Source organism: Solenopsis invicta, chromosome 12 (genome assembly GCF_016802725.1).
Source record: "Solenopsis invicta isolate M01_SB chromosome 12, UNIL_Sinv_3.0, whole genome shotgun sequence".
Lineage (NCBI taxonomy): Eukaryota > Metazoa > Arthropoda > Insecta > Hymenoptera > Formicidae > Solenopsis > Solenopsis invicta.
The window spans coordinates 13,680,293-13,697,288 of NC_052675.1; the positions used below are offsets into that span (position 1 = coordinate 13,680,293).

General features: G+C 28.1%; 2 protein-coding genes across 4 annotated transcripts; both read left to right on the forward strand.

Annotated features, from left to right (window-relative positions):
* The first annotated feature begins 309 nt into the window (after positions 1-309).
* On the forward strand, positions 310-6,187 carry LOC105198226 (odorant receptor 43a-like). Of its 2 annotated transcripts, none has more exons than XM_039456183.1 (7): positions 310-398; positions 2,486-2,755; positions 2,984-3,452; positions 3,577-3,682; positions 3,873-3,992; positions 5,739-5,894; positions 6,044-6,187. In XM_039456183.1, exons 1-7 carry the CDS (start codon positions 374-376, stop codon positions 6,095-6,097), a joined length of 1,200 nt encoding a protein of 399 aa, XP_039312117.1. In that variant the 5' UTR covers positions 310-373; the 3' UTR covers positions 6,098-6,187. The 2 variants fall into 2 exon arrangements, with proteins under 2 accessions (XP_039312117.1, XP_039312118.1); XM_039456184.1 differs by having other exon boundaries at positions 312-398; positions 3,583-3,682.
* Positions 6,188-8,818: 2,631 nt separating this feature from the next.
* On the forward strand, positions 8,819-16,906 carry LOC105198227 (odorant receptor 43a-like). Of its 2 annotated transcripts, XM_026137363.2 has the most exons (7): positions 8,838-9,228; positions 12,548-12,817; positions 13,051-13,519; positions 13,651-13,750; positions 13,941-14,060; positions 15,860-16,015; positions 16,162-16,350. In XM_026137363.2, exons 1-7 carry the CDS (start codon positions 9,204-9,206, stop codon positions 16,213-16,215), a joined length of 1,194 nt encoding a protein of 397 aa, XP_025993148.2. In that variant the 5' UTR covers positions 8,838-9,203; the 3' UTR covers positions 16,216-16,350. The 2 variants fall into 2 exon arrangements, with proteins under 2 accessions (XP_039312105.1, XP_025993148.2); XM_039456171.1 differs by having other exon boundaries at positions 8,819-9,228; positions 15,860-16,906.
* Positions 16,907-16,996: the final 90 nt, after the last annotated feature.

The window sequence follows — 16,996 nt, forward strand, 5'->3', positions numbered from 1 at the left end:
CTTGCTCTGTCTCTTTATTGTGTGCCTGCAAAAGTTTTTACCTTATACGCAACTGTATGCAATTCATTTGCGAGCTTTTTAATAGCAAAAAGAAGAAGAATATAAAACCATATAAAAAAGTACACTTGTATATGCCGATGAATTTCAAATCCTCGTTTTACGGATTCTTTATTATAATTCATGCATTATACCCTTTCACCAAATGAAAACTTCAACAAGACGACAATAGCAAGTGTTCTTTCTGGTTGTTGCAACATTTATAACCGCGCAAAGTATCATGTTTCAAGAATTTTTTTAGAAATATGAATTCTAGCAACGTTTAAACAGTGGAGATAATATCATTGATGAAACAAGACCAGTAACGGTTTGATCAATGAATAGTTCAAGCGAATATAATGGTGTTTCTTTTCATTATCAATTAATAATTTAAAACAAATTTAATATAATATAATATTTTTTATATGATAATAAAAAATCACTTTTTACTTATTAAATATTTACTTGTAATAAAGGGATACATTGGAAAGCGATATGCAATACGACATTTTGTATTTTGATTCAAAGTTTTGGAAAAATGTTTTTTAATAATCATATTACAGATAATAACATTTTGCATTTTATGTTTAAATTAATTATTAGATCTATAATTCAATAATTAAGATATAAATTATTTTTACATTGTGAAAATTTATTCACATTGTCAAAAGTCCTATTATACCTTACAATCCAATATTTCTTTCTAACATTAATTATTTTTTTACTAAATTCTCGTGTAAATAAATTTCAAAATCTATAGTCATGAGTTCTTACTTAAAATTATATAAATCTATGAATTCTGCTAACTTTTATATGTATACATTTAATACTTTAACTTAAGAAATAAAATTTTTATTTAGAAACTGCACGGTAGAATTGCTAAGTACGTAGAAATTTCCAAAATTGTACTCATCAACATTTTAAACTTTTATTTAATATAAGTAACCTTTAATGACAAAAATATGAAAAAAATATGAAGAAAAAGTAGTGTGGGGTAGAAGATTCTAATAAATTTATTTAACCCAATTTTTTTTCTCACAAATATTTTATATATAATTATATATAAATAATTACATATAATTATTGATAATTATATTAAATCTAATTGTAAATAATTATATTTAAAATATATAAACGTTTTTCCACGATAACTTTTTTTAATTTCTTCAATTGGACACAAAATACTTGTGCTGAATTTAGCTGTACACTCTTTGAAAGCAGCTTCTATGCACGACACTTTTCCAGATAAAGCCCAGACTTTGAAATGGCTACCAGGCTTTCTGAATGCTTTCCGTAGGACTGTTTGCGTATTGCGTTGTTATAGGCAATCCATTTTTAATCACTTGTCACGAATTATTCCAAAAATAAATTACCTTTGTTGCATTTAAGTATCAAATTACAAAATGAAATAAAAACAATTAAACATTTATCAGACAAATCATGTGACATTTAGGCATCAAAACAATTTCAGTTTATGCAAATGCTTGATAAAGATTATATGTGATAAATAGAGTATCTCAAAATGTCCAGGTCATTTTTTGCTGGTTATTCGCAATTAAAGTTTTCAGTTGATCATCATCATCAATCGATCATAGCTTTCCTATGCACAACTTTTTTCATCTTACCCCAACTCGCTGTGATTATTTGTTTATGAAATATAAAATATTGCAACATAAAAATTGAAAAATATGAATATATCATTGTGTACGTTTTTAGCTATACAATATTGTGATTTAAAAAATAAAAATAAAAATATCTATTATAATTATGTTATTCTTTATAAACAAACAACTAAAAAGTTACGGATAGGTGCTTCCAAAACACATTTCTGAATATATTATCTATTCTCATGGACAGATTCAAATCAAACTATCATAGAATATTTGTTACCATTTGAAGTTTCTAATAAATTAAACATCAATTTGTTATTTGTTATTAACTTGAAAGAATTCATAATACGTCATCTTATCCATTTGGTCATCTTACCCCCTTCACTCCTATAGTATATCCCCGCGGATATAACTATGCGCTTTTAGCTTTATTTTTTCTTATACGTTTCTTTGCTTCTTTTATAATTTTATTTTGTACTTTTCTTTCTTTTCCTTTGTCTGTTTCCTCGCTGTTATATCTTCAATAGTCATAAAAAAATCGCAAAAATTATAGTCTATCTCAATAACGCAGCTGTCTACTTCGCTAATTTGTCGGTAACTTTCAATGACCGATCAACCGCATCTGACACACATGCTCCATTGTGATTTCTGCTTCCAAAATGCGCGATACCGAATATACCCTGTCTTACCTCCCTTCACTTTCTTGTCGCCCTTTCCCTATAAAAAATTTTATGTATAGCTATATAATGAATTATATATATTTTTATATTTTTATATAATTTTATATAATTAAATATATTTATATATATTATAAATTTTTTTACTGGGTGATTACGCAGATTTAGAATGGGCGATTGGTCTGCATCGCTGTATGTTGAAAATTATCGGTTTGTGGCCGCAACAAAGCAGAGATCAGTATAAAGAATTTTTTTCGAAGTTTCGAATGCTATTTAATGCTACGGCAATAGTTTTTATATTAACTATACCGGCTTTAGCTCAATTGATTAACGTATGGGGTGATATGATCCAGATAATTGATAATTTACAATTCACCTTAGCCTTTTTAGTAACAATACTTAAAGTCTTCATTATGTGGTACAAGAAAGAAGGTACTTCATTAATCAACAAATTCATTAAACCTTGTAAATTTATCTCTTTTTTATTATTAAACAAAATTCTCTTTTTTTAAAATATAAATTTTTAATTAATATATATATAATTTAATCAAAATCACTTACTAATCGAATTAAAAAAACATCAAGCTGATACAAAAAAATAGTATCTTTATTTATACGTAATTAATTTTATATATATTCAATAACACATTATTTTTTCAGATTTATTATTGTTGACTAACAAAATTATGAAAGATTGGACGCGAGTGAAAATGGATGAAGAGCGAAAGGTCATGCTAAAAAAGGCTAGAATCACCCGCTTAATCTTAAAAGTCGGGGTATTTCTTTCAGTTTTGGCACTGCTCAGCAAACTTAGCTCTGCATTTCTTAAAGAATACATTTGGCGTGTGAACAATTTTACTAATCATGAAAGATCTTTACCGCTTCCTACATACAACTGGTACGATGTAACCAGCAGCCCGAAATACGAACTAACATATCTGGCACAAGCAATTGGATTATTTACAGGCAGTTTTACTTACATCGCGGTCGACAATTTCCTTGGACTACTGATCTTACATGTATGTGGACAGATGGAGAATCTGCATCAGCGATTATTGCATCTGGGGAAAAATCCGGATTTTAAAGCGGTTTTAAAGTACAACGTTAAAGACCACATTAGCTTAATCAGGTGCTCACGAAAGCAACTTTTTTTCATATTTTAGCATTCAATTTTCTGACAAAATAAATCCCAAATGTAGAATTTTTAGAATTTTCTATTATAAGTGTATCTCCTATTTTATATCACATCTAAGTTGCAGATCTGTAGAAATCATCGATGACACATTCAATTTATTGCTGCTTGCCGTGATAGGTTTTTTTTGCATACTCTTCAGTCTTTTTGGATTTCTAGCACTTAGTGTAAGTATGAATAATAATTTTCTTTTTTATATAACTAAATTTATTAAACTAAAAGCTAGCATCTTATTAAGATGTTCGTCTTTTGCTATTATCAATTAGCATACATATCGTGTTTTTTATGTAACTAAAAGATAATAAATTACTATAGTACATTTTAAAACATAATGTATCTAAGTTACGTTTAGTTTAGGCTGTTAATCAAGATACTCAATTATCAATCGCACAAATGTCTTGGTACTTTTTCGCGGGTGGATCACTTTTAATGCACACTTGTCTTTATTGTGCGGTAGGCGAGCATCTCGTGAATCAAGTAAGTATAATTATAGTCTTTGTAATAATATTAACAACACTGCGCGAATTATCTGATTCTATGAAATAATAGAATATATTTATAATTTTGACTGTATATGTTAAAAAATTGTTATTAATAATTGTTGCATAATTTACATATCATTCGAATAGAAAGAAAAACAATTAATAAAATATTTTAAATAAGCGTTTGTTTAATTGCATTAAAAACATGCATTTACAATAATTTAGACATTTATATTTTTAGTCATTTGATTTGTTTTTTTTTAATTCCTGTGTTGAATATTTAATAAATTTTAACATAGATTTTTGGCTGTATTATACTTATATGTGTGCTTGTTTAAAGTAATACAATGTATTATTTATCTTCAACTTGCCCATTTTCTCAAATGTGGTTTAATTCAGAGTTCTTGTAAATTATGTTCAGTTAAAAAAACAGATTATAACAAATATATTATAATTTTATAACACAGTATTGAACTATAATAAATTAATGGTTTTTTCCCTGATATACACTTTTCCTGATTTTGTTGATCTGCAGATTACGCAGCGACATAGTTTTTAATGATGTTAACAGGCATAAGACTGTTGGAACATAACTTAATTGTGCACATGCTAATTGACTGTCCGAAAAGAAAAATTGTTAATTACCACATAGATGCACGATCTTGTTGCACGCTGTTACACTATTTTCTTATTCCCAACTCTTGCCCTTCTCGTGTGATCAAAAAGATTGTCCAAACACTTTTTACAAAAGTATAAAATAACATTTTATCTTGCAGCCTATTAAATGTTGTCTTCGAAGCACATGCATTCACAAAAGAATTACTATAATTTAATACAAATGTTACAAGTGAAAAAGTGAGATAAAGTCATAAAAAAATTGCAAAAAGGTACATAGTCCAGCTTAATATTGCAACTGCCAACATTGTTGGCTCGTGGATAACTGCCAATAACCAAGAAGCTGCAACTAACGCGTATGCTCGATCGTGAAATCGAATCACGCAATACAGGAAACACCCTTCTGTCTTACCTCCCCAACTCTCTCCTGCTCCACCATCCCCTACTTGTTTTTCAACCGATGAATAAGTGATATGTAATATTAAACTATTCACGATTTGCATCAAATTTGCATCAAAAGTTTCTAATGCAATGTCTTCTTCACCCTTTGTGGTTTTTTATTATATAATAATTATTATAGTCTTTACCGCATAATGGAGTTCCAAAATGTGTATGAGTGCTAAACAAGTTTTTGTACTTATGGCTGAATATACATTTTTACATATCAAATTTATACACAGTACGTTTGTATTACTTAAAAATTAGTACGTCATTACTATTCGGATATACTCGCAACTTCTTATTTTTCTTTTTATTTGTGACCTAAAAACGGGATCATATTTAGCATTAAGCCCAATGCACGTTGTCATTCAACCAACAGTTCGCATGGACTAAAAACAATAAAATATTTTTGGAAGGGTTGATTCAAATTTTGAACCACATTGGAGAAAACAAACATTAAAAATCTAAGCTTATATTATAAATTTTTTAAATTGTATTTTTTAGAATTGTGTGCGTATGCGTGCGTGGGTATGTGCATGTGTCAACACACTCAATTCTAAATAAATCAAATGTTCACCTCTTCTGTATAATAAAATAATATAATTTAAATAATTAATCTTAATCCTTTAGTAGACTAAGTTAATCATTTTTCTTCAATTAAGCAACATAAAATGTATTTTTTTAGAGTGAAAAAGTACATAGCGCTACATATGAATGTATATGGTATACTTTAAAGCCAAAAGTAGCAAGAAACTTGGCAGTAATTATGGTCTGTGGAAAGAAACCACTCAATATCACAGCGGGAAAAATGTTCCCAATGACAATGTCTACATTCTGCAGCGTGAGTTTTGTGAAGCATGTAAAATATGACATTATATTGTACCTAAATTGTAACATAAAATTCATTTTTTGAGATTGTACATATTATAGTTCTTAATATATTTTTTCGAAACCGTCAGTATTTTATTGCTAAAACATTAAACATTTCAGTTATTAAAGACGTCGGCAGGTTATCTATCTATGTTACTTGCCATTCGAAATTAATGACAAAAAGTTACAGGATAAATTGGTACGTCCCTTGTATAATATCTGGTATTATAATGTAAAATTAAAAATAAAATGTTAATATAAATACGCTATGCATTAATTTTATAATAAGTTTTTTACTGCAGAATTATCTGTTTGTTTAGTTTACTCACAATCCGTCAGCAAAGTTTACTAACATGTTATATCAATAGATTAGTGGTAAAAATCGAATAAAATTTTCGAGCGCGACCCTCTGACGGCAGACTAGTAATAAAAATTGAACAAAACTAAAAATTTTGCTCGATTACGGCCGGCAGTCTATTATTTTAACATGAACAGGAGGTCAATCATGTAATTTTATGTAAAACTTTTCACGTTTTACTTTTCACTTTTTATTTTTAATTTTTCACTCAAAAACAGTTCACGTGAATCTTTTCACGCACAGCAATTATGTATTAGATTAAATACGAGAAAGTTTAGTTTGGATTTCGATATTCATCTTTTTATTAGTTAAAAAAATAAAATAATAAATATAAAATTATTTTTATATTTCAAGATGTAATTGCTACAAAAGCACATACATTTGACATGGTTCGTACCTTTCTGTGTTCAATTTATTGATTTCTAATCACTTCAGGGGAAACTTTCAAATTTTCTTGTAAGTTAAAAATTTATTTATGTAAATAAAAAATTGTAAAAATAAAAATTCCTAAATGGCTATATTTCTTAGTTATGTTGCACACATTTAATTTACAAATATATTATTACATTTATTTTTGATGATTCATTGTATTAATTATTTTATTAGGTAATAATCTAATATTAAACATTACAATGTAATTTTATATAAACAGAGTTCTTCAAAATTTATCTCTTTTTAGTTTTTTATTTATGTAAATTTTAACATAAATTAATGCAATAAAATACCGAAAAGATTTAACTTCTTCAATACTGCCAAAACTATTACCACACTTTCATTCTAATTCCGAAGTACATTTATTAATTCCTTAAATTTTCGCCTTTCCACCATCAAGGCTAATGGCGTAAAAGTGAAACGTGAGAAAATTCATATTTCTGCTTATGAGTGACTTAAATTATCCTGTGGAATCGTACATTGTTAAAATTACGTGAAACTTTTCTCACGTGTCCGCCAAAAGGGAAATGTTACACAATCAACCACCTACTTGTCCTACTTTATTATTTATATTTTTTATGATTATTTAACGCAGCTTTAGAAATTAAGCATCTTCAAGAAAATGCCTAATATCCGTAACGAACTGCTTTACTACAGCAAAGATGTGAGTACTAAACACCCATAAAATTTTATTAAAATCGGTGACTTGCATCTCGCGGACTCCCATTATTTGTTTAACATTTTATATGCATAATTGTTATTTATTTAATGCATACATTGTTATTTATTTAATAGATTGTCTTATTTAAAAAAATTTTTATTTTTACATATATACAACTTGATAAGTTTATCAAGAGATCGAAACTGAATTAATTAATTCTGTTAAACACTTAAAATATATTAGATTAATTAGACAATTATTAGTATAAATTTTATACATTTATAAAAATTAATTAAACAACTTTACGAATAGGCATACGTTCATGCAATTCAGCGATTAAATTTCGATTCATTGTTACGTATCTTCAATATATATTGAAAAACTAGTACAACGATAAAGACTTTTTATTTTAAAGGCAAATGTAAAAGACAATTATGTTTAACCAGTCTGCCAGAAGTAATGAATACCGATAATTATTTGGTACTCAGTAATTATTTATTAATCGATTAACTACAGTAAGTGCTAAAGTACCTTGTAAGCCTGTCAATCATATATATCTTTTTTTAAACAGGAGTTCACGTTAATATTGAAAATGACAATGGCAGATATGCAATAGTACGCAACGACAATTTTGGCATTAATAACCAGAACACCGTAACACCAATTCCGTAAAACTTACATCCACCAAACTTACATCGTAGTAATGCATTAAATAATCGTATCAAACAGTAGATGTTTATCATAACTTGCGCATCTGTAACAAAATGTTAAAAAACATATTGTTTTATTTGTAACAAGTTATTATCCGTGATAAAAAATGTTTTTACTCTTACTGTATACTTGCTGTATAAATATAAAAAAGATTTGCTATATAGAGAAACCGACATCAATGGCGTCGTATTACAATTCTAATTGACATTTAATTTTAAAATATAAAAATTCATGTGGTTACACTCTAGCTTTTTAAATACCAGCAGCAATACAAACACGTCATCTATCCAGCAGTTTTTCTAATTCTACACGTTTTAATCGCATGCTAATTTCAATGTTTTAAAGCGCATTCCGTTTCACACATCATATGAATGATGCACCATTTAATCTTGTTGTTTGAACGTTAAACAAGAATAAACAATATGATATATGCATGAAATAAAATACGTCCTTAAAATCTTTATATTTAAGTCACGCACATGCACGTATATCTTCAGCACTCATTTGAATACTCATCGACAAATTGTTACTTTAAATTAACGTAAAGAATTCCATCCTTCCCATTCTGTGGTTATGCCTCGACTGACTGATGGAGACAATAGTCCGCAGCTATAGATTCATTAATAATGCACCGCCAAAATGTTCAGCGAAAATGACAACTCTTTCCTCTCCGAGATGAATTTCTTTTAGCAGCACAAAGAATATCTACAAATGTGCACTTTCTATGTGAAATATTCAACGATTTTACTTGCTTTGTCTCTTTATCATATGCTTGCAAAAGTTTTTTCTTATACGCTATTGTAACAATTTATCTGCGAGCTCTTTAATAGCAAAAAGAAGAAGAATATAAAACCATATAAAAAAGTACAGTTGTATATGCCGGTAAATTTCAAATGCTGGTTTTACGGCTTTCTTATTATAATTCATGCATTATACCCTTTCACCAAATGAAAACTTCAACAAGACGACAATGGCAAGTGTTCTTTCTGGTTGTTGCAAAATTTATGACCGCGCAAAATATCATGTTTCAAGAATTTTGTTAGAAATATGGATTGTAGCAACGTTTAAACAGTAGAGATAATATCATTGATGAAACAAGACCAATAACGGTTTGATCAATGAATCGTTTAAGCAAATATAATGGTGTTTCTTTTTTTTATCAATTAATAATTTAAAACAAATAAATTTAATATAAAATAATACTTTTTATATTATAATTAAATATTACTTTTTACTTATTAAATGTTTACTTGTAACAAACGCATACATTGGAAAGCGAGATGCAATAAGATATTTGTATTTTGACTCAAAGTTTCGGAAAAATGTTTTTTAATAATCATATTACAGATAATAACGTTTTTCATTTCATGTTTAAATTAATTATTACATCTATAATTTAATAATTAAGAAATAAATCATTTTTACATTGTCAAAATTTATTCACATTGTCAAAAGTCTTATTAATCTTTGCAACCCAATATTTCTTTCTAACATTAATTATTTTTTTTAATAGATTCTCGAATCAATAAATTTTGCAATATACAATTATGAGTTCTTACATAAAGTGATACAAATCTATGAATTGTGCTAACTTTTATATGTATACATTTAATATTTTAATTTAAAAATTAAAATTTTTAGTTAGAAATTGCTCGAAAAAATTTAAATTAATGTTTTTTTCTAAAGCACTAAAGTTTGATAAAAAAATTATCTTCTTTTCAAACCTATAAAGCCTTGTCTCCGAGATGCACAATCCGAGTCAGAAGATTCTAATAATTAATTAAAGATTCATTCATCTCAGAATTTTGATAAAATTTATAAAAAATCCTGACTACGTGCGGTTTTTTGGATCACTGATTCCAAATCTGATTTCATAATTCAAAATAATGTATTTAGAAAATTTTCTATAATAATCGTATAAATTTTATTAAATTTAGTCAAATTGATCAGGATTAATAGGAAGTTGACATTACAAAGCAATTAGGATGAGTTAAAAATTTTTATATTTTAAGGTCAATTCGTAGACATTCAGATAATATTTCTAAGTTTTTAAATGTTCGACGCTCTATATTATTATCGTTACTGATTCCGTTAACGTCTTTACGTACGTATCTTTAGTAACGAGTAAAAGTAACAAATTGTAAAAGTTTGTTCTCAACAAACGTATTCATAGAAACAAAACAGTACTTAAAAAATATTAATTCCGAAGCTGCACGAGCCGGGACAATAGATTTTTTTTGAATAAATTTTCTATGCTCGTATTGTATACATATTAAATAGATTTAAGGCCAATAAACGAACAATAACGGTTGTCGTATATAAAATATTTATTCCGTTATAAAGTCAATGGGACGTTTCGGACTTACTTGTCCTTCTTCAGCCTAAGTTATTTACATAATTTCAAGTGGAGACAAATTAGATTCCTGTGTATTGAGTATGTCCGGATGTTGCAATCTGTCCGTCATTTTTACCATGTTGACATGATGTAGATGTTCCGTAACGCTAAGCCATTGGTGAGACGACGTTTCATAAATGCGTGTCTCTGTGTGCAAATTTTAGTGTCAACCGGTTCCATGATAATAATTTGGACAGCCTACAATAGTTAAAATAAATAATATAAATAATGATAATTTAGACGCAAAATTGGTTGTAATAAATAACATTGATATAACATTGAACGAAGAGCGGAGAAATGAATAAAATGAATAAAACTCACTCAGCACAATGCGGCCGTTTGAGAATATATAATAATACTATGGCGGAAGTAACGAACACAGAACGGAGCGAGTCCGTTTTGCTCGACTTTAAATCTAAACTGAGTTCAAGGAGACGGTGGATCGAGATCAATACGTTACAATGTGTTCTTAGACTTAGCAAACCAATCTGTTCAGTAATTCAAAATAAGACTCATGTAGAAGCTCAGTGTCTGTTTGCAAGTTGAGATCGTTAATTTGTTGTTTTATGTGTATCATTTCTGAAATAAGTCTTTTGTAGTATCTGAGTTCTATATCTAAGATTGTTGCATTATTCCAATCTATTGAATGACTATGTTGAATGATATGATCTAAAATTACAGAATGCTTCGATGAATCCGATTTTAAGTTATTCATGTGTTCTTTGATTCTCGTGTTTATTTATTTATTTATTTTTTTTTAGTTTTAATCACTTTAAATCAGAAAAATATTCACGTAAATAACTCCGACACATAAACTAGTGGAAATATTAGAAACAAATAAATGTATAACATTATAATTTGTCTACTTTTTGAACCAATACAATTTTTAACACATTTAATTTACAAAGTATATATTAACAGGTTTTATGTCTTTATTTTAAAGATATGTAAGTCTAAAACTATCATCTGTACTTTGATATCAAGCGGCTATTCCACGAAACTTATAACAGAAACCTTATTATTCAGTTTATTTATGTGTCCTTTGAGATATACTTATGAAATTAAAACATTGTTTAAAGTAACTTTTAAATTCAATTTTTGGCCAGTTTTTTAGCTTTGGACCACTGTGCAATGCTAGAAATTGGTTAGAGATCTCGGACAGAAAGTGAATTAATCAATCGCGTTCAAACAATTCAGCTAACTGCTCGACCAATGTGATTGATCAATGTGTGTCCGAGATTTCAAACCGATTTCTAACATCATGAACACAATGCTTTATAGGTCTTATATAATCGTCTGAATGTATACAAATTATTATATATGTACTTATATATAAATATACAGGGGAAAGTAGGGTAAGACAAAGCAGTTTTGAGAATAAAGTTTTGAGAATGAATAAAAGCTAGGTTTCCATAATTAACGAGTCATTCCAATTTTTACAATACTCTTTAGACATTTCAATATATTTATCATTAAAATATAATTTTAAAATATTATAAACTGTATTTAATAAAAACCAAAAAAGGCATTTCTCTATACCTTGGTGACGGCTGGGTTAAAATGTATGTGTAGTGTCTCCCGGCAGGTATAACTATGCGTTTTGGCTTAATTTTTTTTCATATGTTTCTTCGGCTCTTTTATTTTGTACTTTTCTTTTTTCTCCTCTGTCGTTTCCGCGCTATTATATCTTCTTGTAGTCATAAGGAATTTGCAAAAAAAGGTATAAATTATATTCTGTCTCAATAACGCAGCTCTCTACTTCGCTGACTTGTTGGCAACTTTCAATGACCGATTAGCCGCATATAACACACATGCTCGATAGTGATTTCTGCATCCAAAATGCGCGATACAAAAGATACTCCCTTTTATCTACCTACCTTTTCTTATCTTACTTTTCCCTATAAAAAAATTTATGTATTTATTTCGTATAATAAGTAGACATAATATTAAATAAAATTATGTACAGCTATTAATGGATTATATGTACTTGTATACTTTCTTACACAATTTTATATAATTAAATATGTTTATATATATGACAAATTTTTTTACTGGGTGATTACGTAGATTTAGAATGGGCGATCGGTCTGCATCGTTGTATGTTGGAAATTGTCGGTTTGTGGCCGCAACAAAACAAAGATCAGTATAAAGAATTTTTTTCGAAGTTACGAATGCTATTTAATGCTATGATAATAACTTGCATGTTGACTATACCGGCTTTAGCTCAATTGATTAATGTATGGGGTGATATGATCCAGATAATTGATAATTTACAATTAACCATATCTTTTTTAATAACGACACTTAAAATCTTCATTATGTGGTACAAAAAAACAGGTACTTTATTAATTAACAAAAACATTAATTCTTGTAGACTTATCTCTTTTTTATTATGAATCAAAATATTCTTACTTTTTAAAATACTAATTTTTACTTAAAATAAATATGTATATAATTTTATAAAATTTAATTACTAATAGAATTAAAAGAACAAGTTGATATCAAAAAATACTATCTTTTTTTATACATAATTAATTTTATATACATTTAATAACATATTATTTTTTCAGCTTTACTACTGTTGATTAACAAGATTATGAAAGACTGGACGCGAGTGAAAATGGATGAAGAGCGAAATGTCATGCTAAAAAAGGCTAGAATCACCCGCTTAATCTTAAAAGTCGGAGCATTTGTTACAGCTTTGGCACTGCTCAGCAAACTTAGCTCTGTATTTTTTAAAGAATACATTTGGCGTGTGAACAATCTTACTAATCATGAAAGATCTTTATCGGTTCCTACGCACTATTGGTACGATGTAACTAGCAGCCCGAAATACGAACTAACATATCTGGCACAAGCAATTGGGTTATTTGCATGCGGTATCACTTACGTCGGCGTCGATAACTTTTTTGGTTTACTCATCTTACATGTATGTGGTCAGATGGAGAATCTGCATCAGCGATTATTGCATCTGAGAAAAGATCCGGATTTCAAAGCTGTTTTAAAGTACAACGTTAAAGACCACATTCGCTTAATCAGGTTCTCACAAAAGCAACTTTTCTTTCATATTTTAACATTTAACTTTCTTACAAAATAAATTCCAATTGTAGAATTTTTAAAATTTTTTATAATAAGTGTATCTCCTATTTTACATCACATCTAAATTGCAGGTCTGTAGAAATCATTGATGACACATTCAATTTATTGCTGCTTGCCGCAATAGGTTTTTTTGTCATACTATTCAGTCTTTTTGGATTTCTAGCACTTACTGTAAGTATAAATATTAATTTACTTTTTTATATAACTTATTTTATTAAACTAAATGCTAACATGTTATTAAGATGTTTATCTTTTGTTGTCATTAATTAGCATACATATCGTGTTTTTTATGCAATTTAGAAATATTGAAATACTATAGTACATTTTAAGACATAATGTATCTAATTTACATTTAGTTTAGGCTGTTAATCTAGATACTCAATTATCGTTTGCACAAATGTCTTGGTACTTTTTTGCGGGTGGAGCACTTTTAATACACACTTGTCTTTACTGTGCGGTAGGCGAACATCTCGTGACTCAAGTAAGTTAAATAATAGTTTCTGTAATAACAATAATAACGACAAAGCGCAAATTATCTTATTCTACGAAATAATAGGATATCTTTATAATTTTGATTATATATGTTAAAAAATTGTTATTTAAAAATTGTTGCATAAATTTCATATCATTCAAATAGAAAAAAAACAATTAATAAAATATTTTAAATAGGCATTTGTTTAATTGCATTAAATACATACATTTACAATAACTTTGACATTTATATTTTTAGTCATTTAATTTGCTCTTTTTAATTTATATGTTTAATATTTAATAAATTTTAGTACTAATGTTTATACTGTATTATACATATATGTGTGCTTGTTTAAAGTAATATAATGTATTATTTATCTTTAACTTGCTCTTTTTCTCCAATGTGGTTTAATACAGAGTTCTTGTAAATTGTGTTTAGTTAAACATGCAGTTTATAACAAATATATTATAATTTTATAATACGGTGTTAAAATATAATAAATTAATGGTTTTTTTCGTTAATTTAAACTTTACCTGATTTCGTTGATCTGCAGATTACGCAGCGACATAATTTTTAGTGATCTTAACAGGCAGAAGACTCCTGGAATACAACTCAATTGTACACATGCTAATTGACTGTCCAAAGAGAAGAATTGCACTCTGTGTTGATGGTTGGTTGCCACATAGATGCGCGATCTTTCTGCACGCTGTTACACTACTTTCTTCTTCCCCACTCTTGCCCTTTCTCGTGTGATCAAAATGATTTTCCAAACACTGTTTACAAAAGTAAAAAATAACATTTTTATTTTGCAGCCTATTAAATTTTGTCTCAGAAGCACATATATTCACAAGAAAATTATTATAATTTAAAACAAATGTCACGAGCAAAAAAATGAGGTAAAGTCATAAAAACATCACAAAAAAATATATAAAAAATATATATCCAACTTAATAATGCAGCTGCTTATATTGCTGGCTCGTTGGTAACTGTTAATAACCGAGGGGCTGCAACTAACGCGTATGTTCGATCGTGAATTCGAATCACGCGAGGTAGGAAACACCCCTCTGTCTTACCTCCCGAATTCCCACCATCCTCTACTCGTTTTTCAATCTATAAGCAAGGGATATGTAATCTTGAAGTATTTACGATTTGCATCAAACTTACATCAAAAGTTTCTAATGCAATGTCTTCTTTATGTCTTTTACCTTTTTTCATCTTTTATTATATAAAAATTATTATAATCTATACTGAATGGTGGGGTTCCAAAATGTGCAATGTGAGTGCTAAACAAATTTTTGTACTCGTGGCTGAATATACATTTTTACATATCAAATTAACACAGAGTACGTTTGTATTACTTAAAAATAAGTACGTCATTACTATACGGATATACTTGCAAATACTTATTTTTCTGGAAAAATTTTTATTTGTGACCTAAAAACGGGATCATATTTAGCATTAAGCCGAATGCACGTTGTCATTCAACTAACAATTCTCGTGGACTAAAAATGACAAAGTATTTTTGGAAGGGTTGATTTATATTTTGAACCTCGTTGGAGAAAACAAGCATTAAAAATCTCAGCTTATATTATAAATTTTACAGCTTATATTATAAACTGTATTCTTTACAATTGTGTGCATGTGCATGCGTGGATATGTGCACGTGTCAAAATACACAGTTCTAAATAAATTGAATGTTTATCACTTTTGTATAACAAAAAAATATAATTTAAATAATCTTATTCTTCCTTCATTAGACTGATTTAATTATTTTTCAACAATTAATCAATATAAAATAAATTTTTTAGTGTGAAAAAATACATAGCGCTACGTATGAATGTGTATGGTATACTCTAGAGCCAAAAGCAGCAAGAAACTTGACAGTAATTATGGTCTGTGCAAAGAAACGACTCAATATCACAGCGGGAAAAATGTTCCCAATGACAATGTCTACATTCTGCAGCGTGAGTTTTGTGATGCATGTAAAATATGACATTATATTATACCTAAATTATGACATAAAAATTATTTTTTGAAATTGTAGTTATAATTCTTAATATATTTTTTCGAAGCCGTCAGTATTTTATTGCTAAAACATTAAACATTTTAGTTATTAAAGACGTCGGCGGGTTATATATCTATGTTACTTGCAGTTCGAAATTAATGACGAAAAGTTACAGTATAAATTGGTACGTCTCTTGTATAATATATGGTATTATGATGTAAAATTAAAAATAAATTGTTTACATAAATACGCTATGCATTAATATTATAATAAAATTTAGACCGCTAAACCATTTATTCGTTTAGTTTACTCACAATCCGTAAAAAAAGTTTACTAACATGTTATGTCAATAGATTAGTGGTAAAGATCAAATAAAATCTGCGAGCTCAACCATCTGCTCAACCGGCAGACTAATAATAAAAATTAGACAAAATTGAAAATCTTGCTCGATTACGGCCACCAATCTATTATTATAACATGACCAGGAGGTCAATCATATAATTTTACATAAAAATTTTTACGTTTCAATTTTTGCTTTTTATTTTTAATTTATCACTCAAAGAGAATTCACTTAAATTTTTTCACGTACAGCGATTATGTATTAAGTTAAATACGAGAAAGTTTAGTTTGGGTTTCAAAATTCATCTTTTTAGTATTTAAAAAAGTTAAATAGTAAATATCAAATACTTTCCACATTTCAAGATATAATTGTTACTGAGCACATACATTTGGTTTGGTTGAACAGGAGTTCACGTTAATGTTGAAAACGACAATGGCAGATATGTAATAGTACGCAACGAGTTGACGATTTTGGCAGCAATAACCAGAAATAACATTAATTCCATAAACACAAAATCCTAGCTCACGTTCTAGTAATTTATTAAATAATCGTAAAAAACAGTAGACGTTTATCATAACTTGCGCATCTGTAACAAAATGT